Consider the following 23,613-nt stretch of genomic DNA (forward strand, 5'->3'; position numbering starts at 1 on the left):
TTTGATGCTGAATTTTCATCATACCTATTGCTTTACGAATAGGCTTTTTAACTCTTCACAGTGTGACAGAAGCCTTTTCTAAGCACTGCATATAGTGCTGCTTTACTCTTAAAATGCATAGCTGGGCGTGATGGTGCATGCCTGTGACCCCAGTATGCTGAAGGCTGAGGCAGAAGGGTTACTGTGAGCTCAAGACCAGCCTGGACCACATAGCGAGACCCTGTCTAATAGTATTCTGTAGCTGGATGTATTGTAATTTATCTTATTTTAGAACATTTAGATAAACAGGGCCAATTTTCTGCTATATGAAGTGATGTTGTATTTGCTGTCCTTTGAGATGCCTTTACATTGTCAGTTGTAGGGAGCAGGAAACGAAATAGCTGGATTATGGGGGAAATATGCTGAGTACTTTATTAACAAGATAATTTACATTTAATAAGTTTTTTCATTATATAGTCTCCAAAATTGATTATTACCACCTTGCAAGAGGTGAATACCATCTTAGTGCTCTTGTTCATTCGTTTTCTTCTCTAAGCCAGTTTGGCAGCAAATGGCTGCGTAGGATTCCGGGTTGTGAGAGCCTAAACTGCCCTCCGTTTGTTAGCCGAGCCTTATTTGTCTGTACTCTGTTCTTCTGGACAGCATTAGATGGATCTGCAGGAGAAGATAAAATTGCAACCTCTATTCATCTAGTGCTAAGCAGCTCAAAGCTCTTGAACACGTCTAGGTGATCTTCTTAAATCTTTGACAGGTAAGGAGGGAGTCAGTAATGCTTATGGTTCCCATTTTGTAGGTAGAAACTGGTACAGAGTGGTCTGCTTTCTGGTGATTAGTGAGGAGGTCACCAAAGCCAGGAGCACCTGGAAACAAGCACTAAACACGGACTTTTGGGGGACTGGAAGAGAGCCGCAAGGTGGAGACTAAGTCACTTGCTTGCAGCAAGAAGCGCGAAGCTTGTTTGTAGGAGCCCACTTAGCACCCGAGGGGTTGTGAAGAAGTCGGTGCTGCAGGGCTGGAAGGCTTCATGGAAAAGAAGTAACTGGCCCTCCCAGTTGGCTCACTGGAGGTCCCTAACCCCCGTCCAAAATTTAAACACCTACCCATATGCATGAGCCAGCTGCTCCACTCTCTCCTCCTCCTTTGAAAGCAGCAAGCAGCTATGGCTTGCAGTTTGGTCCTTGTCAGTTCTAGTTATGTGGACACTGCTGCTGGCGTTGGACGGTTTCTTCTTGTCCTGCTCTTTTTCTATCTATAAAATGGGAACTGCGCTACCCGACCCCTCCTCCTTTCTCATGGTACTTGACTGTTGATTTAATGAAGTTTTCAGATAGCTTTGGGCTACTTGGGAGTAGATTATAAAGCAATACTAAGTAGTATTTTTATTTGGATTTAGCTCATTTTCAGATTAACCACCATCCTTATTTGTGTGTTTTAAAGTTTCCTTTATAAATTGGAAATGTGTAATGTTTTGTATTTTGACTTAATAGGCTATATGAAGTAATTTGATCATTTCAAGTACTAAAGGAATATTTATTTTCATCTACATATTACATGTTTATGGAGACTTTAATCTCAAGACTTTTTAAAAAATCTAAGACAAGCTTTATTATTTTGGATATTTGATTTTGTTTTAGGAAAGAGTAGGAAACTTTTTGGCAGACTTTTATCTGGTGAATGGACTTGTTTTAGAGTCAAGGAAAAGAAGAGAACATCTCAGTGAAGAAGATATTCTTCGAAATAAGGCCATGATGGAGAGTTTGAGCAAAGGTGGAAACATAATGGAACAGAATTTTGAGGTATTGTTCTTACTTCCAGTTAATAGCTGTGTAAAGAGTGGAGAGATAGAGTTCACCTTGACATTAGAGAACTTCATATGAATATAAAATCTGATTACTATGTTTTACCTTTGTGTGTGTGTGTGTGTGTGTGTGTGTGTGTGTGCGCGCATCTTCATTTTCTTTATGTTGTCCCTATGCGTAAAAAAAGGAAAAAATGGCTTTAAGTACTTTTTGTGAATCTGTACTTGGTCATTGAGTCTTCATTAATAAATGATAAATAGACCAAAATCATTTTGTAAGCATGAAACTCAGCGTTCATTTTCATTTTATGTTCAAGGTCTTCGGACCAAAACCTGCTGCTCTGAAGGTCCAGCTGAGGCCCTTTTCCTCCTTTCCTTTGTGCACTGTAACTGTGGTCTGCAGACTTCCGAGTATTGTTGAGTGTCTTAAGTTTTGGAAAACCCTAAGTTCTTTCCCTGTTTTCTTGAATTTGTAGCTATGAGGTGGATGACCATAAACCTATTTTGTAATTATTTAAAATGATTTGCCCAAATTTACACAATTAGTAGGCTTTGGAGCTGACATTCTATTCAGGCCCTGTATCAGAAAAGCCTTTGACCTTAACGGCTGTGATAGATTGCCTTATCCATACCTTGTATGCACTGTTTAGCTCCATTCCTCCCGATGCCCTCGCTGGTGCTACCCCTCATCTCGTTCTTCGTACCACTCTTTCACTTAGGGCTTTCTGTTCCACCATTTGTCTTTGAATTTCTCCTTGGTGATTGCCAATTTCCACCTCCGCTTCCTGTCAGTCGTTTACCCTGTAAGGACCCGAATTCATGTTTCACAGAACTAGACTTGAAAGGCCCAAAACTGGTATTGTTGGTCTCCGTTTTGATTGTTCTTCCCTGGTTGAAATAAATGAATCTGTGTTTTCCCTTTTATTTCTTCTTGGGTTTTAAAACTTTAAATAAATCTGTGTTGTATGTTATTAGTTGTGTGTGTGTGCATATATATATATATATATATATATATTTTTTTTTTTTTCCCCCTTTCCCAATGCGAGTTTCTTGACTTCTAAATCCTTATCCTTCTGTAGCTCCCAAGTTCCTCATGTGTCTTAGTGCTAGGACTGATTTAGGTGATGGCAACATGGAAGGGTTGGTTGCTCCTTTGATGTGAGTATTCTTACTGGGATTTAGGGGAAAAAATGATAATATTTCTGTTACAGCTTACGTCTCTGCGGCACTCTTCTGGAAAGAGCATCTTTTTTGTGTTGAAGAGATGAAGTGGGTGGTTTAACTAGTTTATGATTTTTTTTTTAATCACTTCTGTCCCTACCTCCGCCCGTCCTCTCTCTCCACAGGGCTCTCACGTTGTCCTGTGACCTACCTCTCAATAGCTCAACCCCTTTCAGCTCACTGTCTGCTTTAATTTTGCATTTAAAAACTCATGACACCTTTCTTTCTCCCCTCTGTCCTGCTCTCATTTTTTGCAGCCAGTTCGTAGACAGTCCCTGACCCCTCCTCCACAGAACACCATCACGTGGGAAGAGTACATATCAGCCGAGAATGGAAAGTAGGTGGCTTCTGCTCCTCTTCCTCTTTTCGTTTATGTTGTCTTTGATTTTTAAAAGGAATAGTGCGTTAAAACAATCTATAAATATTTGGGCATGATAGCCCATTTTAGAGATGAGTATTGACCTGTTTTTTCTGAAGCATTGTTTTTACCCTTTAAAGATATGAATTAGGTGTGAGGAATGTTCCACCTTTTGGACACCTGGACAGGGCACCTGAGCCTTCTCTCTCCATCGCCCTGCTGACTTACACTCCAGGAAGGCAGTGGGCCTCCTTCCAAGTGAATCTGCTATTGCTTATTTGAGATGCTCAGCTGTGTGGGGAACTTGCATTTGATGATTTCCTGTTAACATAGCGGAGCTTTTAAGGCCACTCAGTAGTTGTCTCACCTCTTTCCATGCTTTGTCCCACTGTCCCTTTTATTTCAGCCCCTGCCTCACTCCTTCCCACTGCTGTGCACCAGACCCTCGATTCTTGTGTTAGCAGCACAGCCAAGCCCGTGTTTGTGCCCAGTACATATTCTGTCAACTAAGAGAACCAAGGTGCAGAAAAAAAGGGTTCATTTGGTACTAGTGAGTTGATAAAAGTGTTCCTTTTAGTAGAGAATAAAAACAGGGCCCACCCCCATGCTTAGGAGGAAGCTGTCATCATTTTGTCTTTTCCTGGGGGCAGTTTTCTTGTCCCTGCCTCCCCTCCCCCATGTCTCTGTCTGATAGTCTGCGGCAGTGGGTGTATTTGACTGAAGCCGCTTGTTCTGCGCTGTTAGGGCTTTCTGCGGGCTGGAGACCGTGCCAGCCATGTGGGTGCCCTAAGGAGGACCCTCCATCCAACCCTGTGAGGAAAGGGATGCTGAAATGACCAGCCGGGTATTATTCTGCTTTCTTTTGACCTCTCAGTCCCCACTCCTCAGGGTATTGAAACACCAGTTCTGTTTTATAGCATGGGGTGTTGTTTTATCCTAAATCTGAAGCCAGCAATAAAAATGGTTAGAGCTGTAAACTAAATGTGTCACAATTTTGTCTTTTGATAATGTGTAATACAGGATTCTTTATTCTTCATGGTATTTATTGATGAATGTCGAGATTGGTAGACAATAGAGGAGGTAGAACTGAGTGATGTTTAAGGATGTAGAATAGTGCTTTCTTTTCGGAGACTGGGTCTTGCTATGTAATTAGGCTGGCCTCACGCTCACTGAGATCCTCCTGCCTTGGCCTCCTAGTGCTGGGATTACAGCCATGTGTCACCACACGTGGCTGAATGATTATTTATTTATCTGGAATTTGAGAGAATTTATTTTTAGAACTGACTAGTAGGTCACAACTATAAAGTCAAGTCCTGATATAAGTAATCTGAAATTTGGCCTATAGACTGGATTTTTATAATATTATATGATATATCAAGTAGCAACTTCATTGAAACACTTGTTCATTATATATTGTTTCTAATTAGATACTAAATGATACAAATTCATTTCAACTCAGTGTCCTTTAACAAATATTAGCTGTGCACCAAGTGATCAGTTCCAAAAACAAGCCAGTCAATTTGAACAGATGTTCAAAGAAAATTTAATTCTAATCTTCCACAACTACCTCTGAAAAATAGAATGGGAGTGAAGGTCTGAGGCTGGTGTCAGCAGGATACCAAAACCCGACCCAAACAAGTGAGTTAGCCCGGGAGTTGCACGCTGGTTCTGACTCAAAGAGCAGTTGGGAGACACGGAAGGACAGAGCTAGCGACGGTCATGACAGTGGTTCACGCACACAGTGTCCTTGTGGACGTGGGCTTGGAATTTGTTAGAGCGTCCTTGTCAGACATTCTTCCCGGCAGCTGACACCGCCTCCTGTTTGAATGGTGCCTTAAAGTCTATGATTTTTTTGTTTTAATTCCTAAAAGTGATTAGTAGAATTCATCTACATTATTCAATGTAGAATGGGCTGTGGTGTGGTCTGATCTTTTTTGTTTCTGTTCTTTTAGTCTGCTCTTTTTCTTTTCATTATTTTTCTTACACATATCCTGTTCTCTTTTTAGAGTAATTGTATTTTTGTAGAAGATGAGAGTGAACTGTCGATGTCCTGTGAGGCAGGTTTCCTAACATTTTGTTTTTCTTTGTTTTTATACATTAGAGCTCCTCATCTGGGTAGAGAACTGGTATGCAAAGAGAGTAAGAAAACATTCAAAGCCACCATCGCCATGAGCCAGGAATTCCCCTTAGGAATCGATTCGTAAGTGTGCCGGGGCTGCCCGAGGAGCCATGACCCCAACGCCGGGATGCATTGGCCTGAGTAGTGACCCAGCTCCCTGGATTGCTATTTTAAAATCATACATGAGTACACACTTGTAAGAGAGTCTCAGAGCATGAAAGTTTCTAGATAAAACTGATAGTTTTCTTTTACACATTGATAGTGAATAACTTAGCAATGTCTTTGCCTTTTTATAAAAATGGAAAACAGTTTATTTCTCTTTGAAAACTGACTACATCTTGAAGTTTTTATGGTAATTACATTTTTGTCTATCTCTGTTTCTTTGTTTTTCCGTGGTGTTACAGCACTGATTTACTGTCATTCATGTTACCATCCCCTTGCTGGGGATGTAGCTCAGTGGTATGGAGCCTGCCTGGCAAGTGCAAGGACATGAGTTCAATTCCCAGTACCAAGAAAAAAAAAAAAGGAAAACCATTTTCTAATTTTACCATCCCCTTACTGGTAATCATTTAGGTATTGTAGTTTATCCCCACTATAAACAATATCACAGGGAGCACTTTGAATGTGTCTTTTCAGATCTGTGTAACCCAGTGTTCCTGGTTTTAAAATCCAGTTTGGAGAAATGGCTAGAATGGGGAGGTACATAGCCAGAGTCCTTTTCATTCTTTTATTTATTTTTCCAGTATTGGGGGTTGAACCCAGAGCCTTTCACTGACCTACATATCCACCTTTGTTATTTTCATTTTGAGACACAGTCTTGCTGAGTTGACCAGGCTGGCCTCAAGCTTGTGATTCTCCTGCCTCAGCCTCCCAGGTAGCTGGGATTAGAGGGTGTGTGCCACAGCACCAGGGTAGACGTGACTCCTGATAAAGCTGCAGCGCTGGCCCTCTCCACCAGCATAAGGCAGCCATAGAGTTGGGGCGCCAGGCTATTTCTCTTTCCTGGTCAGTCTTGAATCTAATACAACGAAAAACAAAAAACCGAATTGCTTTTCTCAAAGAAAAAAGTAGGACCTACATTTTTTCAAAAAGTTGATGCGTACAGCATTGACTTGCCTGTTCCTGAGCTGTAGAAAGGTAGGGTGAAGTTCTGCATACCCTTAAAGGTTTGGTCAGGGATGCCAGACTTGCATGAGAACCTCTGGGTGCGTAGGCCGTACACAGACCTGCAGGTCCATACTGGCCAACAGCCAGGGCTCACCGCAGCTGCCACTTTTGTATTCTGCTTCCTACTATAGGAGAAGACAAGGCCAGTCTCTTACTATGATACCAGTTTAAGAGTAATTCCAGTTTCAGAAGTGTTACAGGGAAAAAAGCGAGTATCTTAGTATTTGCAAGATGTAGCAGTTGTAATCACTGTTCTTGAAAAATAGTAAAGTAAGAAGAATCAGCTTATGTGGTGTTAAGTGCGTGAAATCCCAGCTACTTGGGAGGCTGAGGCACAAGGATCACAAGTTATTGCCCAGCCTGGATTGCTTAGTTATAAGACTGTGTCTCAAAATTAAAAAAAAAAAATTACAGCGGAGTGAGGTTGTAGCTCAGTGGTAGAGCACTTGCCCAGCACACCTGATGGCCCTAGGTGTAATGTCTAGTACCATCTAGAAGAAAAAACCCCCACAGTAAACACAAAAGCCCCAAACACAAGGAACTACCTACCACATGAAAAGCCAGACAAAAAATTCATTCTAGAAGAAGAGACAGGACAGTGAACAGAAGAAAATTTTCTGTAAGTGCAGTAGAAAAACAAAAGAAACCGTAACTTAACCGCTGTAAGATGAGCTGAAGGGCGGTGGAAGCCAGTAAGGGGTGGCAGAGCTGCAGGAGCAAATCGAGCACTGAGCAGGACCCTGCGAAACACGTGCCGTAGGACCACAGTGAGCAAAGGAGATGTGGCTGAAAGTACAATTTTGACAGCCGCGAGGGGTGGGAGAACAGTTAAAAGGCATTAGAGAAAACGACGGTACACAGACACTGTGACCTGAGGCTCACTGGGGTTCTCCTAACATCACAAAGCCCCTCCCAAATGTCACTGAAGTGCTGTTCAAAATTTGAGAGAAGAAAAAAATTCTCCAAGGCACCCTGAATCTGTGGAGTAACATTGAGTTCTGGGAAAAACGGATAGAAAGTAATCACAGACTTATCCTGATTAAACTACTGGGTTTCAACTGTTAATAAATCTAAAGGCATTTAAGCAGGAAAAGGGTAAATTCAGCTTGATCTTAGAGTTTTTAATATTTTTTGCATGTGGTAAAAGCAAAGAAAATTAGGATCAGTTTAGCCTATCTAGGTAAGATGTCACGTACACCTGAGCAAACTGAGGATAACTTTCAGAAACAATTTAACAAGTGCTGTGTAGTATTTCGTGAGTAGGCCTTTGTTGAAAGAAAAATAATGGTAGTCAAATGAGATTCACCCAGCTAGACGGAGGAGCTGTATGTAGTAAGACTGAGAACATGGGATACGAAGAAGCGGACATGAAATTCTAGCTCAGGGGAAAAGAGAATAAATATAACCTGAGATTTATATTAGCAGATTTCTTCTCTTTAAAGACAGGAAGCACTCACTTAGCAAATATGCAAGAAGCCAGAGGCTATGAAGCACCCAAGAGCACTTCACAGAGAGGACAGGTTGACAGCAAAGTGCGGCCAGCTAGGCATGCATCTACTTAGATAACTAAGGACTGTAGGAAGCAGATGGGTGGATGCCTTGAATCTCTTGGAAGAGGAGGCCCCCATCCCATGACTGGGGAAGTTGTGACTACCGTCAGATGAAACTGGCAGACCTCGCCCTCCTAAAAAGAATAATAGAAACAGGTGGAGGCAGAAAGCGTGCCATTTCCTCATCCTTAAATCTTGAAGTCAGTACTGCTAAAGTTTGAGGTCCTAAGTGTAAGAACACACATAAATCAGTGTGAACAATAACACATATTTTCTTCTGTGTTTCAGATTGCTGAATGTGTTGGAAGTAATAGCTCCCTTCAAGCACTTTAACAAGCTTAGAGAATTTGTTCAGATGAAACTTCCTCCAGGTTTTCCTGTGAAATTAGGTAAGAAGGACATTCAGGTGTACTTTTTGTGTCTGTTAGAAATAAAAAGTTAAGTGGGAAATTTGCTGTAAAGGAAGATAACTGCTCACACTCTTACACTCCCTTAAGAGCGCAACCCTTACAAAGGGTCCTAACCTATAAAGAAGAGTTAGGGTTAGGGTTAGGGTTGGAAGGGCCGGGTGTATGCTGTGCTCTACTCCATGCAGATGCAAACACTTCCTTGGAGGTGAGGATGAGCCTTTGGTGCAGGTGCTGATGCTGTTCATGATGTAGTCACGGGCAGGGTTCCTGGAGAGTTCTGCTGGGTGGTGACCTTCCTATACACAGCAGTCACTGTTGACAGATGAGTTCACAGCCCTGCGTTCTGTGTCCCAGTCTTACACTTGATTTCATTTTGTGTTAAGCCCTGATCACTAAAAACGGTGTCACCTTTCCTTATTAGCTTTATTTATCATACCAGAAAATGGGACAAGCGCTGGCTAAAAAGTATTTGTGGCATTCAGGGTTAGGGGAGCAGCGATGCTGCCTGGCCCACCCAGTGCCTGTAGGTATCGGATGCAGTCCTGGGGGAGACAGCAGCCAGGCGAGTGTGTCTGGATGGTTTTATCTGTGTCACTGCGCATTAAGCACACATAGACATCCGCCTCGTAACCATTAGGTGCCATGCTTTACTCTCAGGGTGTTTTAATTAACCCTGACCTGACATTTCCAGACTTGGATGTAGACCTTGTTTTGGGTTAGAATCAGTTTTAAAATGATGTGGAAAATGTTGCACTGTTGCCCTCGCACTGGAAAAAGCCCTGGGACCCCTGACTGGATTGGGAGGAATAAAAGATCTGAGTGCTGTCCGCAGCCTGAGCCAGGGTGTGGAGCGTCCTGGTTTTCTGCGCGCGCAGAGGGCAGCTTAGACTGAGACTCCAGAGCTGAGCCCACCTGCAGGTCTCATCGCGAATGCCAAAGCCAAAGCCAGTCCTGGCCCTGGAGTTAGCACTCCAGCGGTCTCGCTTCTGTGTTTGCTTCTGTGTCCGGCCGGGGCCTTGGAAGCTGGTTCATTTCTTTCACCTCTGTTTAGCTCCCTTGTAAAACTGTGCCTGGGTTGGCTTCATCAGTCTTGCACCATTTCTGTTTCTAAATTCAGAAAAGTGGGGAGAAGATGAGCAAACTTCTTGAGATGTTCCCATCATTCCTGTCCTGCAGCCTGCTGGCGAGGCACCTTCTGGATTGCAATCTGCCCTTCACCACCCCTGGAGACACCCAGACCCCGCCCTCCCGGCCCAGTCCACACCTCGGCCTTGCTCGCCCACTCTTCCTCTTTTACCTCCATCGTTTTCCTCCTAGTAATTAGGTTTTCTAGGTCTCTGACCTTTTAAAATTCAACCATCCAGCTCATAATAATTCTGTTTAACTCTGCCCAGCCTTAATGCCGTTCTTCATTGCCCTGTGGAAATCTCTCCTATCTTCATGATGTCTTCCTCCTTATGGTTACATATGCATATATTACATACATACATATACATATATTACATACACACATATATACATTACATATATTACATAATATACAAAAGTAAAGAGACCTAAAGGGACCCACATGTTTTTTGTTTCACTTGATTTTTAATTTTTTTTTGTTTTTGAGAGAAGCTCTCACGTAGTTCAAGCTGGCCTATAACTCACAGCAGTCCTGTTGCCTCGAGGGATCCAGTCAGGCCACTGCACACAGCTGTAACATACTGCTGACAGCTGTGGTGAACAGTCAGGCCAGGACCATGTGCACGCCCTGCGCAGGATGCGGTGGTGACCCTGACCCTAGCCCTAGCTGAAGCCTGGCCCACCCACTTGCTGAGGCCAGGGCACACCCCAGAGGAACCCAGCCGCCCTCTATGCCACCCCCTCATCCCATCTGCACGGTGTCCTTCCTCCACGCAGCCCTGGGCTCCTACTGACCTCCCATGCTGCTAACAGGCCACTTGCTGGAGTTTCCCGTCATCCCGCCCCGGGATCCTTCCCAGAGAGCCAGGCTCTGACCAGATGACAGCACTGCGACTGGGAGGCAGCCAGCCACAGAGCGAGGATGCATGCGCTGGCAACTGTACTGGGCCCTGGTGGCAGCTGCTTTGCAGGGAGGAAAGCTGGAGACCAGTGGGTGGTGTCCTGGGAGAGCAGGTCTGAGCACTGAAGGTGGGCTTTGGCGCAGTGTCCCCTCCCAGCCCATGGCCTGTGCTCTGTCAGCGGGGAAACCTGCCTCTCCCCTTCCTGCAGCTGCCTTTCCTCATTTTTATATTGGAGATGTGGTTTCTGAGTTCCATTGTTTGGGCTTTGCTGTTTTGTGTGTGTGGTTTTTTTTTGTGATTTTTTATTTATTTATTTTTTTCCGCGAGCATCTAACATTTTTTGCTAGTTAAGGAAAAAAGAAAAGTTAGGCCCCTATGGTTTATTTTTATCCTTTTCATTAAAAAATCAGTCCTTCTAGATTTTAAAAACTCAATCCAAAAATTGGCATCTGAGATGCCAATGAGATGCAAAAATGCACACTTCTCAGATGAAGAAATACAAACAGCAAATAAATAAGTGAAAAAATACCTAGCATTGGGCTGGGGATTTAGCTCAGTGGCATAAGTGCCTGCCTGGCAAGCACAAGGTCATGAGTTTGAGCCCCAGTACTGCAAAAAAGAAAAAAAAAAAACAAAACAAAGTTCAGCATCACTGGTCATTTGAGAGATGCAAATTACAACACTGAAATTCCACCTCCCCACAGAAAGAGTGGTTACTATCAAGAAATCAAGCAATAACAGGGGATATGAGGGAAAAGGAACCCTTTCCACTGCTGGTGGGAGTGTAGAGTGGCACAACCATTGTGGAAATCAATGTGGAGATTCCTCAAAAACTAGGATTGGAGGTCCCATTTGACCCAGCTATTCTCCTTCAAGGTATCTTCCCAGAAGAATTAAAAACATCATACCACAGTGATATATGTGTACCCATGTTTATAGCAGCACAATTTGTAATAGTTGAATCTTGGAAATGACCTAAACGCCCATCACCTGAGGAATGGATAAAAGGATATGTTTTTATACCATTGGAGTACTTCTCAGGCATAAAGGACAAACTTGAGACTTCTGTAGGTAAATGGATACACCTTGAGACCAGGCTTGTAAGCCAAATAAGTCAGACTTCGGTGTAAAAATCGTGTTATCTCACTAATGTGAGAAGCTAAAAGAGACTATATATAAATAAGTTATAGTTAAAATAGTGATACTACTGATTTCTCTGAGTTCACTGAAGAGAAAGGTTTGTGCTAGTATTGATCCGACAATTGAATGCAGATGTCATGTGCTCTGGTGACTGATTTCGGTGTGATTGTGCAGTTTTGTAAATTGAGTATCCTATCATCTGCAAATAACAATAGTTTAACTACTTCCTTTCCTATTTTTATTTCTCTTTTTTTCCTACCCTTATTTCACTTGTCTTATTGTTCCAGCAAAAGTTTCCAGGACTAGATTGAAGAGTGGAGACAGTGGACATCCTTGTCTTGTTCCTAATTTTAGATCATTTTCAGTTTTTGTCCATTTAGCATGATGTTAAACTTTGGTTTGTCATAGATGGCTTTTATCAGATGAAGGTAAAAACCACTGATTCCAATTTTCTGTAGGGTTTTTATCATGAATGGATGCTAGACTTTTGTCAGAAGCTTTTTCAGCATCTATTGAGATGATCATATGATTTTTGTCTTTGGCTTTGTTATTATGCTATATTACATTTATGGGTTTATGTATGTTGAACCATCCCTGCATCCCTAGGATGAATCCCACTTAATCATGGTGTATAATCTTTTTGATAATTTGCTGCATTGTGTTTGCCAGTATTTTACTGAGAATTTTTGTGTCTATGTTCATTAGGGAAATTGGCCTGTAATTCTCTTTGTAGGATCTATCTCTGGTTTTGGTATCAGGGTAATGCTTCCAGGAATGAATCACTTCCCTTTAAATTTCATGAGAGCTTGCAAAGTAGTGGTGTTAGGTCTTCTCTGAATTTCTTGCAGAATTCAACAGTGAATAAATCTGTAAGGGTCTGTGCTTTTCTTTGTTAATATGTTTTTAAGTAATGAAATCTTTGACTTTATTGATACTGGTTATTTAGGGTTTTAAGATATAAAACCTTTAGATATAAAATCAATTCTTGATTCAGCTTTGGTAATTCATATGTAAATAGAAATCTGTCGATTCTTTCTGTATTTTCCATCTTATTAGAATACAAGTTTTCACAGTAGGTATAGATGATCTTCTGAATTTTTGCAGGGTCTGTTGTGATTTCACCCTTTTTATTCCTAATTTCATGTATTTGAGTCTTTTTCTTTTTTTTTTTATAAGGTTGGCTAAGGATTTGTTAATTTTATTTAATCTTTCAAAGAAGCAATTTGATTCATTGATTCTTTGTATTGTGTGTGTGTGTGTGTGTGTGTGTGTGTGTTTTAGTTTCCAGTGTATTAATTTCTGCTCTGATCTCTATAATTTACTCCCTCATATGAGCTTTCAGGTTAGCCTGCTCTTCTTTTTCTAGAAGTTTGAGGTTCACCATTAAGTTGTATATATGTGCTTGCTCTGTGTGCCCAGTATGGGTGTTTACTGCTATAAATTTTCCTCTTTAAGACTTCTTTCATTGTGTCCCATAAGCTCTGGTGTGTTGTTGTCATTCAGTTATAGAAACTGTCTAATTTCTTGTTTAATTTCATATGTGACCCATTGGTTGTTCAGTAGGGTGCTATTTAATTTCCATGTGTTTATGAAGTTCATATGGTTTCTTTTGCCTTGGATTTCCAATTTCATTGCACTGTAGTCTGATAGTATGCATGGGATAATTTCAATTCCTTTGCATTTACTTAAGCATGTTCTATGGGCCAGTATATGGTCTATTTTGGAGAACATCCCATGTGCAGCTGAGAAGAATGTGTATTCTGGTATCAAGAGATGGAACACTGTAGACATCTACTAAGTTCATTTGTTTAAAAGTTTGGGTCAGTTCTAATATTTGATTTTTTGGTCTAGTTTGGTCACTATTGATTTTTTGGTCTAGTTGATCTGCCTTTTTGTGACAATGGGGTATTGTGATCTCCCAATACAATTGTATTAGGGCTTATTTGATTTTTTTCATGTTTGTTAGTATTTTATATAGTTTGGTATACTGGTATTTGTTGCATATATATTTATGATTGTTGTATCTTCCTGTTAGATTGTTCCCTTTACGAGGATGTAGTGACCCTGTTTATCTCTCTTAAGCAGTCTTAGCTTGACATTCACTTTGTCTGCAAATAGAATAGATACCCACACTTTTTTCTGGGCTCCTGTCTCATGAAGTATTGTTTTCCATCTTTTGATTTTTCTTTTTGAATTAACTGTGTTTCTTGTAAGTATCATATTGTTAGATCTTGTGTCTTGCTCTAATCTGCCAGTCTGTGCCTTTTGATGGGTGAATTGAGACCACTAACGTTGATGGTTATAATGGATATGTACTGACTTATGCTTGTCATGCTATTTGCTTGTTGGCTGGCTCCCCTGCTTTTTGTTTTTTCTTCCCCTCCCCTTGTAATGGTTTGCCTTGCCTGGTGGATTCCTTCTGTTGGGGCTCATGGAACTGTAGTCATTATTATCTCTTTCAGAAATATCCTTGAGACCATTTTGCAGTGCTAGTTTGGTGTTATAAATTTCCTCAGATGTTTTTTTGTCAAGAATGTGTCTTATTTTTCCATCAGTTTTGAAAGATAGTTTTGCAGGGTAGGTCAGTTTGGGTTGAAAGTTGTTTTCCTTTAAAACTTGGAATATTCCAGGCTCTCTGATTTGAGAATTTGTGCTGAGAAGTCAGCTGTGATTCTGACGGGTTTTCCTTTACAAGTGATTTCTTTCTTTTCCCAAACAACTTTTAAGATTCTATTCTTGCATTAAATTTCTGGAATCTTGAGTATGATATGCTTGACTATAGAATTTTTTTTTTTATCATGGCTAATTGGAGTTCTATATGCCTCATTTTTTTGTATGTCATATTCTTTTTCTTTACCAGGAAAGTTCTGCCATGATGTCGTGAATATTTTGCAAATATCATTTGTGCAAATATCATCTGCTTTTTTTCATTGACTACAGTCGATCTGAAGTTATTTTCTTTGTCTCATTTAGCAGTTGCTGGGTTGATTTCTCATGGTCTCTTGCTATCTTTTTTTTTGAGAAATCTTTCTTTTCTAATCACTAACTGCAAACCTGCCTTCACTATCTAGATTCTGACTTCCTGTTGGCCTGATCTTCTTTACATACTTTCAGTGGGGTTTTTATTCTCCTGATGTCTGCTTTATCTGCCCTGTGGACCCCATTTCTTTCCTATGCTGAGTTTCTACAATTTTCTTAAGCTTGTCTATTTTTTGTCTGTGTCTGCTCAAATGTCACTAAGCATAATTTTTATCTGAGAGATTATTTCTGATTTCATTTTTTTCCCCAGAACCTCGTATAATTGTTTTGTTGTTACCACTTTGGGGAGGCCAGGTGGGAAACTTTTGGATTGTCCCACCTCATTTGACCCCTGGGTTTGCGGTCGGTGAAATTGATGTCTGGGGTTGCATTTTGTTTAAATGTCCTCTCATTTTCTTTTTTTAGTTTAACTCCTAGTTTAAATTGGCTGTGGTAGATTGCTTTATTGTTGATATTTAGGACATTTACAGAGTTAATTAGTTCTCTGAGGTATCTTCCAGGTGTAGCTGGTTTTTGGGTTTTGAGTCTGTTGGAAGATCTTACCTCTTCAGTTTTTTGGAGATGAGAAGTTTTTGCTTGTTTAGCCTAAACCACAGTGTTTTCTGTGACCCTTAGTCAGTCTCAGTCATGGAATACCAGGACAAACATATGTTTAGAAAAGTGATGTCAGTTTTGGCTATAGTTGTACCAGTAGCACCAAACACATCCTAGAAAGTGACAGACTGAGCTAACCATTAATTTGTCACTTTTAACTGTATGAACTAGATTTGTGGTTATATAACAAAATCTAAAACAAACCAGAAAATATATGCAGTACAGAAGTCAATTTTGCCCTCCGGGGTTAAAATTTAAAATCAATTAAGGAGAAAATAGAGAAGTGGAACAAGAGGAGATTAAAAATGAGGTCAGAGGACAAAGGGTGTTTCTTTTGGGAAACTGGTGCTGAAGACTGAAAGAAGAGATAAAAGGAAGAACACAACAGAACTACAACCACAAAAGCTAGGAACTATGTTCACACTTATTTAAAAACAAGATCAAACAATGAAGGAGAAAGAGAAAAATAAAAAAAAGTCCACTTCCAGGATTCTCTCTGATTTCACTAGTAGACAACCTGTGGAGACAGAGTCTTGATTCCTGCCGATCTATCCCAGCAGCCCACAGTTGTTTCTCAGTGGGGCAGTGGATAATCTCAGCAGGCTGCCGGGAGACCAGAGTCACAGGGCTCACCGCAGTCCACTTGTCCCAGCTCAGCTGGGAGCCATTAGGTGGAGCCACAGCAGTTCAAGGTTCTGAGCTCAGCTGCTCAGCTCCCATATGGCTCCTGCAGGAGGACTGAGCCCTCTGCACTCACTGCCAGCCAGTGCAGTTCCTCACATCTGTGCTCTGCTCCACCGTGTGTCGCCCCTTCTGCAGAGGCCTCCGGGTCACCAGCTGTCATCTTCACCCTGGGTTTCATCTCAGGGAGAAGGCACAGCCGGCTACTTCCTTCTCTCTTCACACTCTCTGGGGGCTTTGATTCGCCTTTTAGATTCTGTGTCTAGGCCACTTACTCCCTGTGCCCCACCCGATCTTGGTCTCCTGCTCTTTGATTCTTTTTTGAGACAAGGTTTCACTATATGCTTCAGGTTAGCCTTGAACTCACTTTGTAGCCCAGGCTGGCCTAACTTGACCAGTCCTCCTGCCTCAGCCTCCTGACTGTTGAGATTACAGGTATTTCCTACTGTTCCTGGCTTTGAGTCTGTTTTGATGACTGTGCTCTACAGATAGGAGTCCTGGAAGCTCCTACATAGAGAGGATGTGTAGGAATCAGCCTGGGCTGTTTGCAGTAATTCCTATGGGAACACAACTGAGCAGAATGATCAATATATTTTCCCATTATTAATTCAGATTTCACTTTCAATTTCAGTCAAAAATCCATTTCATTTAGAATATTGTTGTTGGTCTAGTTCTGTTGAGGTCGATGATCCCACAGAGTTAAGTAGTAAACTGTTTTAGTGTTCTAAAACGGTAACAGATTACTGTGTTTCACATAGTACAAACGAAAATAAATCAGTTCAGGTAAGAGTGGTAGATGCGATACTGAGTGGTGGAAAGACGCTGACAGTCCCCACACAGAGGTCCTGGACGTCCTCTTCCTCCTCCTGCTGCACCTCTGCACTGCCTTCCGGTGGCCCACAGCTCCGCGGCGCCCTGCCCTCTGTGTGCCTTCTGTACAGGCAGGCCTGTTCACCTCCCCCTGGAGAAGAGCCCCATGGCCCTGCTCACTCCTCTCCCGCTCTCTCTGCAGATATCCCTGTGTTTCCCACCATCACAGCCACTGTGACTTTTCAGGAGTTTCGGTATGATGAGTTCGATGGCTCCATCTTCACCATCCCTGAAGACTACAAGGAGGACCCAAGTCGTTTTCCTGACCTTTAGCCGAGAAGGGGGATGGTGTCATGGAATCAAGAGAACGCAGAGACCCCGAAGCGAATCCGAGCCGAAGGGACAAATGCCGTCCGTGGAGACAGGGAACCGGGAACAGACTGGACACACCAGCGACAGGGTGAAAGAGCCAGGCCTCTAGCAGCATTGCGTGGGTTTCCCGACGTGCCATTTCCGCTCTTTTTAGAATCTAAGTGTGATAGTTGACACCTTACTGACCCCAAGACCTTCGTATGTAAAGCAGCTATCAGTGCTGTGATTTGTTTTTAAAGATTTTCACACGTTGAAATATATATGCATATAAATATATCTGTATCTATATCTACTCTAACACTCCTGGACCATTAACGTAAAGTCAGTGTCTTAAGAGAGGTGACGCCCTTTTAAACTTGGCACCTTATATTCAAGGTGACATTTATAAATACTCCTTTGAGCTTTGTTTTCACAAACTGTAACTATGTAACATTATGTACAGCTGAGTCATCGGGATATGTGTTCAGTATAATGAACTAGAAGGAACCAAATGGTGGCCGCAAGGCAGTTGCATTTCTGCAAGGTGATGGTGGCGGAGGGCACTCACTGCAGGGAATAAGGTACCTCCTCTAGCACCTTAGTGCGCTCATTGTGGTGCTATTTGTTTTTACCTGATTCTTTCTCCAGCGGGAAGCTTGGGTACTAATCTTCCTATCCTGGACCCTCTATTGCTTTCTTCCTCCTGTTCCTAGGGTGTGGCATGCTTAGAGACTGTCCTCCTCCGAATCTCAGCACTTTACACAGACTCCAGATTTTTTAACTTGCTTCCTAATAATTAGTGCACATGTCTGATTGTTTTGTTTTTAAGTTGGATGTGGAAACATTCTTGTCATTTTAAAGAAAATGGCACCAATCATGTATTCTGGACAACCCTGCATATTTCACAGGTTCATGATGGGGCTGTAATTCATCTTGCTGCGGGTGCCTTGAGCCAGCGGTGTACGTGTGTGACTGGCCCCTTGGGTGGCTTATTAGTTTTATTAGTAGAAAGGCCAAGAAAGTGATGAGATCCTTTTGTGCCACCACTGGTAAGCACCACCCCCCCAGTCACGTCATCACCCGAGACTCGGGCCAGTGAGAGCGTTACTGTTTTCAGACACATTTTCTCTTCTAACCGTGTATTTGTTACAAGCTGAAGTCCAGATGCCTATAACAAGGTTGGTGATTCCTATTAGTTTTTTTTTTCCAAGACACAGGAAATTACTGATTTTAATTGTTTCCAAAGTGTTAAAATCATGTTCACTCATTTTTGTACTTAAAATTTTTGATATTTATTTCAAGCTGGTTTGAAGGTCCAAGAATGAAAAACAGTTAGGGAGAATAATGTGTAACAGTCATAAAGTGTTGTGTTGTGTTAATAAGCTGATCCAAATGTTTTTAAAATCTGTCCTGATGAATTTGTCAAGTTTGCAACTGTCACGTTTTTAGAGTGACCAGTATTTCAAATACTTTCTGGAAGTTTAGAGAATTTGAAATGAGTTTAGAGACCTTTATTGAAGAGATGATTTATTGAAGAATCCAAAGCATCAACCATAAAATTTTTATAATAAACACTTGTTCTCTTATTACTAGTATATGTTTGCTCTACAGTCAAATTCATCTTAGAGGATTCATAAATTTCCAGACTGCATCCTAATCATTTGTATGCTTTCCCTTCCTTCCCCATCAGCCTTTCTCCTTCTGATTCCCACACCCCCTCCCTGTCTCCATATATCTCCCTGCTTCAAATCCCTTTTATTTTGTTCCTTAAATTATTTATACGTTGGGTTTCTCATATAAGCAAAACCAGTAATAAACAACTTTAAAACTGCATCTTCCACACTGGTACATACATGGCCGAATGGTCTTGTTTTGTGGTGCTGGGGATTGAACCCAGAACCTTTGCACTGAGTTACACCCCCAGCCCTTCTTTTAATTTTTGAGATAGGGTCACATGGAGTTGCCCAGGCTGGATTTGGACTTGCAGTCCTCCTGCCTCAGTCTCCCAGAGTGCAGGGATTACAGATGTGTTACCAGCTGAGTACATTTTACAGTGAAGAAAAATAATCATAGTTAAAAATTCAAAGACCTGATCACTACCTTCTCTGGATCTGCTGGATTGTGAGGGACAAACTGATAACCCAGAGCTGGCTTTGAGAAGCTTTCACGAGTTGGGGGCAAGTTGTAGACAAGGACTCAGACTGAACTGTCCTGCCAGTGGTTCCGAGGTTTGAGGCCAAAAGGTGGCAAGGGCCTTGGACTCCCTTGGTGGGGTTGTGGCGTAGTTTCCAAGTACAGCTTGGAAAGTGCCGGTGGCATCAGCATGGGGTTATCAGTTTGCTAACCCTGAGTATTCTGCTGGGAGTCAGTGGAGACTACTGAAGATTTTTGCACTTGGGTTTTTTTAAAACTCACCTTTTCCTTTAAAGAATAGTAGAAACAGTATCCATTCCAAAATGTCTTTTCTCTGATCATACAGAACAAATGTCAGTATCTTTTATGATGGTGGAAAAATGTTAATGCAAATAAACTTCACAATATTAGATTTTCAAAACGTGCCATTTATTTATTTAGCTTTCTTGCTTTTTTTTTTTTTTTTTTAAAGCATCGTCTTGCTATAAATTGCAGGCTGGCCTTGAGTTAACCATGTGGCCCATGCTGGCCTAGAACTCTGAAGTTCTCCCACCTCAGCTTGTCCCCACTATGGAGGTTACAGACTTGCCCCACCAGGCCTGCCAAAATGTACCTTTTAATCCAGCTCATGAATGAAGCCATATTCTGTTAAAAGAATACATCACAATACTATGTATTTTTATAATCTCCCATAAAAATGATCTTTACATGTAGGTATATAGTTATGTGACCCAAAAGATACTTCTCTTAAAACAGCCATGTAGAATTTCTCAGTATTTTGCCACAGGCGGTGTCTAAAGGAAAGGCCTTGAGTCCTTGAGAAGTGGTTCTCTGCCACAGGAGATGCTCTTGCTTCATGCAGGGACCCGACAGACAGACTTCGTCTGTCAGTTGGAGACGGCGGGAACTGGGACAGAACCCCGTAAGGCAGCTGCCTTTCTCAGTGTGGCTTGTGCGCAGCCGTGCCCTGGGCAGCCCTGGGGCTCTGAGGCCCTGGAGGACCTTGCCCAAAGTGGCAGGCACTCCCTCCAGCCTGGCACTGTCATTTGCGGACAGCGCGGCAGAGAAAAGGCTGGAGCAGGAAAGGCTAGTGAACTCCAAGTCCCACCTGCAGGCATGCATTAAACAGAGTGAAAGGAGAGGACTAGGGATGCAGCCGCCCTCTGCTGTTGGCTGCTGCAAATGGCACCTTAGCCCAAGTACAGCCAGCCAATTTCACATCTTGAGGTCCTCAGACTGGAACTTGACCCTTCCTGCTTCAATCGCCCAAAGTGCTGACATTTACGGTGTGCTGAGAGGGGTGAACTGATTTGTTTCTAGGCAGAAAAATGCCTACAAACTACATTAATGTTTACTGTTGAGATATTCTTTGTGGCTGAGCTTCAATTTCTAGTGCACAAACCATCATTGAGCTAGCTAGCTTAAAAAGGTGTCAGTATTTTTTTTAGTGACTATACACTGCAAAAATAAGCTTGCAAAAAGATGTGAACATCACTTCTATTGCCTCTATAAAGATACATTATTGGTTAATAATTTGTCTTAAATTGCCTAACGTTCTATGCCTTACATTATTGAGTCTTTTACTTTAGTATTTCAATTTGTTAATCTTATTTTGCTAAAAATGTTGTCATATATTCTTTGACCAAAATTGAAAGTTTCAACTACCTTCAAGTCTGCCTGGAATTAGTCTTCTAGGAAAACTCACCAAGTGTGGTTCCTATTTATGCTAAGTCTCAGCAGACCACGTGCTCAGGAAACAGACCAGCACAGGCCAGCATCTAAGTAAGATGCAAGTGAGAAAATCCACTCCACAGTAGTCAAAATGCACTGTTATCATCTTTTAAGGCACGTACCAGCCCTTCTAAACACAGCCCAGCCCGAACTCATGACCAGGTCTCAGACAAGCCCGGTGGCATAAACCTGGAATCCCAGCACATGGGAGGCTAAGCCAGGCTTCATTTTCTTGTTTCAAAAAAACAAAAAGAACCCGGCTTTTTCCTCAAAAAGGTGCTCTGGATAGCCACCATTCACTACTGAAAACTAGGCAAATAATGACAAACACTGTTCTAACAAAACCACTTTTATTTATTTTAAAATTGCTTCACTAGCAGATACAGAACAGAACTGGGGGGCAGGGCAGTGGTCACTAGGTCCCCGGTTCTCTTGTCTGCAGGGAACGGTCTGGGGAGCCCCACCACCACCACCCTGGCCACAGCCCCTCGGGCAGTGACTGGGGGTGACAGGTGAGGGTCCACCAACCAAGCAGGCCCCACCATGGGGTGCTTCTGGTTCACATGGTCTAAGCTTACAAGATGGTCAGGGCCCGTGATCCAGCCTGACCTACCACAAAACGCTCTTGGAGCTCAAATGTTGTTTGCATCCCACTGTTTAAAAAAACGCCGTGATTGTTCAGCCCATTATTAAAACTTCCTATGTGTGCCCTAGATAAAATTCCTGTTAATAAAATCTTTAAAAAGTTAACTACAAACTGTAAAAACACTGCTTTTCTATATGGCATTTCAATTTTAGAACAGATTTTTGGAAAAACGAACTTATACTTGGATAAAAGCTAGTTCCAAGTCTGTGAAGCCCAGGGCCCAAACATGCTAGTTCCTCCTGGATATATCTGCTACTTGGTGAGGTCCAGCAGGTACAGATGACGGACATCCACACTGCTTCAGAAAGGCAAGCATATGCACCCACTGAAAACACAAACATCCTAGTCGGAGGTGTGTGTACCCAACCCCAGCCCCTGGCCAGGGTTCCAAGAGAGAAAGACAGCGGCAATAAGACAGGCTTTCGGATAGAAGCCTGCTACATGCCCCTCCGCAGCGGGAGACGTTCTCCTGGGACTGCGGCCGGATGTGGGCAGACAGGCAAAGAGATCAGATCTGGAAAATGAGGTAAATGTCATACATTCAACAGCGTAAATAAATACAAATACGGGTTTACAGGAACATGAACGTAAGTTTGAGGGTTTTATTATCAAAGTCTTGTAAAACAACTTCAGAAACTGTACATCAACATGGCACAGACTGTAGCCTACTTTTGTTTTTACTGCACAAAAGTAAAGCCTGGAACTCCTGGAACTAAGAAACGGCTGCCTAACTACTTTGCAGATAATCACTGTGTGCGTTAAGGTTACTACTGCAGTAATAAGAACACAAATTTATTGGTTTTATACAACTGGAGATCAAATAAAAGTACATTATCAAGTAGATTTGTTTTAAAAGTATGTGACGATCCATTTAAAATGCACTAGCCCCTTTTTTCCAACACTGAGTTTAAAACAACAAAAGTGAAAAATTGAAAATCGGGACAAGAGATTTAAGTTTCTTTTACAGGTGAACCCGGGAGAGGCGGACAGTTCTCACTGATGTAGAGGTGGAATAAATTACTTTGGGAAAAAAAATTCCCAAACACCTATGAAAACGTATACAATTCTATCTCAAAATGTTGCTAATTTACTCACTGCCAAAGAATTTTATGTGAAATCGTTTCTGCAATTGAAGCCTAATTAGCCATCAAAAAAGGTTAGTGCATACTTAACCTTTCAGAGTTAAACAAAAGCCACAAAACTCGAGCCACAAGGCTGGAAGGGTTATCTATCTCAAATGCTGTTTCCAGATGTACCTCTAAGAGTGTTACTTCGTCACGTCCACAAACAAGACCAAAGGAGATCGTCCCGGGGAGGACCTTGACAACATGGGGGTTCTTGCCACAATTACATGCAATCAGTGCATTCCTACATGGCTCTATTACGGCAACGACCAAGTCCTAGAGACTAAAGTGAACGTACTGAGGAAGGGGCGTGCGTGACGCTGCAGACGACCCGTGCCTGCTGAGGACGCATGCAGTGTCACTCTGCTGCTCTGCAGACCTCGCCGTGAAGGGAGCTGTCCCAGCGCCACTCCAAGAGCTCAGGATGCACACACCCAATGTCCCGCCGGGAGCGCCCTCCCCGTTCCCAAGGCGGGGCTCGGCTCAGTCACTCATGTCCATGTCCTCCTCGTGGTGGTCATCCCCGTTCACCTTGGACTCACGCAGCACGTCACCCGCAGACTTCTCCACGGCGCACTCCTTAGTCTTGGGGGACCCTGCCTCCACGGGCTTCTTTTCCTCCTTCTTCTCCTTCTCGCTGTCGTAGCCCTGCTCCTCCTCGTCGTAGTCCCGTGTGACCTGCTTTCCCGAGAACAGCGCAAGTGAGCCTCC

The 23,613-nt window shown here is 42.3% G+C and overlaps 2 protein-coding genes across 11 annotated transcripts in view; one reads left to right on the forward strand and one right to left on the reverse strand.

The window, feature by feature from the left end:
• Ankrd13c (ankyrin repeat domain 13C) overlaps positions 1-19,822 on the forward strand; it is a 73,699-nt gene extending 53,877 nt beyond the window's left edge. For both annotated transcript variants that reach the window (XM_063258352.1, XM_003478819.5), the window contains 5 exons: positions 1,635-1,796; positions 3,277-3,356; positions 5,479-5,577; positions 8,502-8,602; positions 17,120-19,822. In XM_063258352.1, the coding sequence (XP_063114422.1) occupies positions 1,635-1,796; positions 3,277-3,356; positions 5,479-5,577; positions 8,502-8,602; positions 17,120-17,250 (573 nt within the window). In that variant the 3' untranslated portion in view covers positions 17,251-19,822. The remainder of the gene's footprint in view (positions 1-1,634; positions 1,797-3,276; positions 3,357-5,478; positions 5,578-8,501; positions 8,603-17,119) is intronic.
• A 2,544-nt stretch (positions 19,823-22,366) lies between these two features.
• Srsf11 (serine and arginine rich splicing factor 11) overlaps positions 22,367-23,613 on the reverse strand; it is a 31,668-nt gene continuing 30,421 nt past the window's right edge. For 7 of the 9 annotated variants that reach the window (XM_063258390.1, XM_023561191.2, XM_023561193.2 and 4 more), the window contains one exon: positions 22,367-23,583. In XM_063258390.1, the coding sequence (XP_063114460.1) occupies positions 23,386-23,583 (198 nt within the window). In that variant the 3' untranslated portion in view covers positions 22,367-23,385. The remainder of the gene's footprint in view (positions 23,584-23,613) is intronic. The other 2 variants (XM_023561192.2, XM_023561194.2) reach the window with 1 other exon arrangement.

The sequence above is a fragment of the Cavia porcellus genome, unplaced genomic scaffold (assembly GCF_034190915.1).
Source record: "Cavia porcellus strain 051 isolate PalLab524CR breed Dunkin Hartley unplaced genomic scaffold, mCavPor4.1 scaffold_1, whole genome shotgun sequence".
NCBI lineage: Eukaryota > Metazoa > Chordata > Mammalia > Rodentia > Caviidae > Cavia > Cavia porcellus.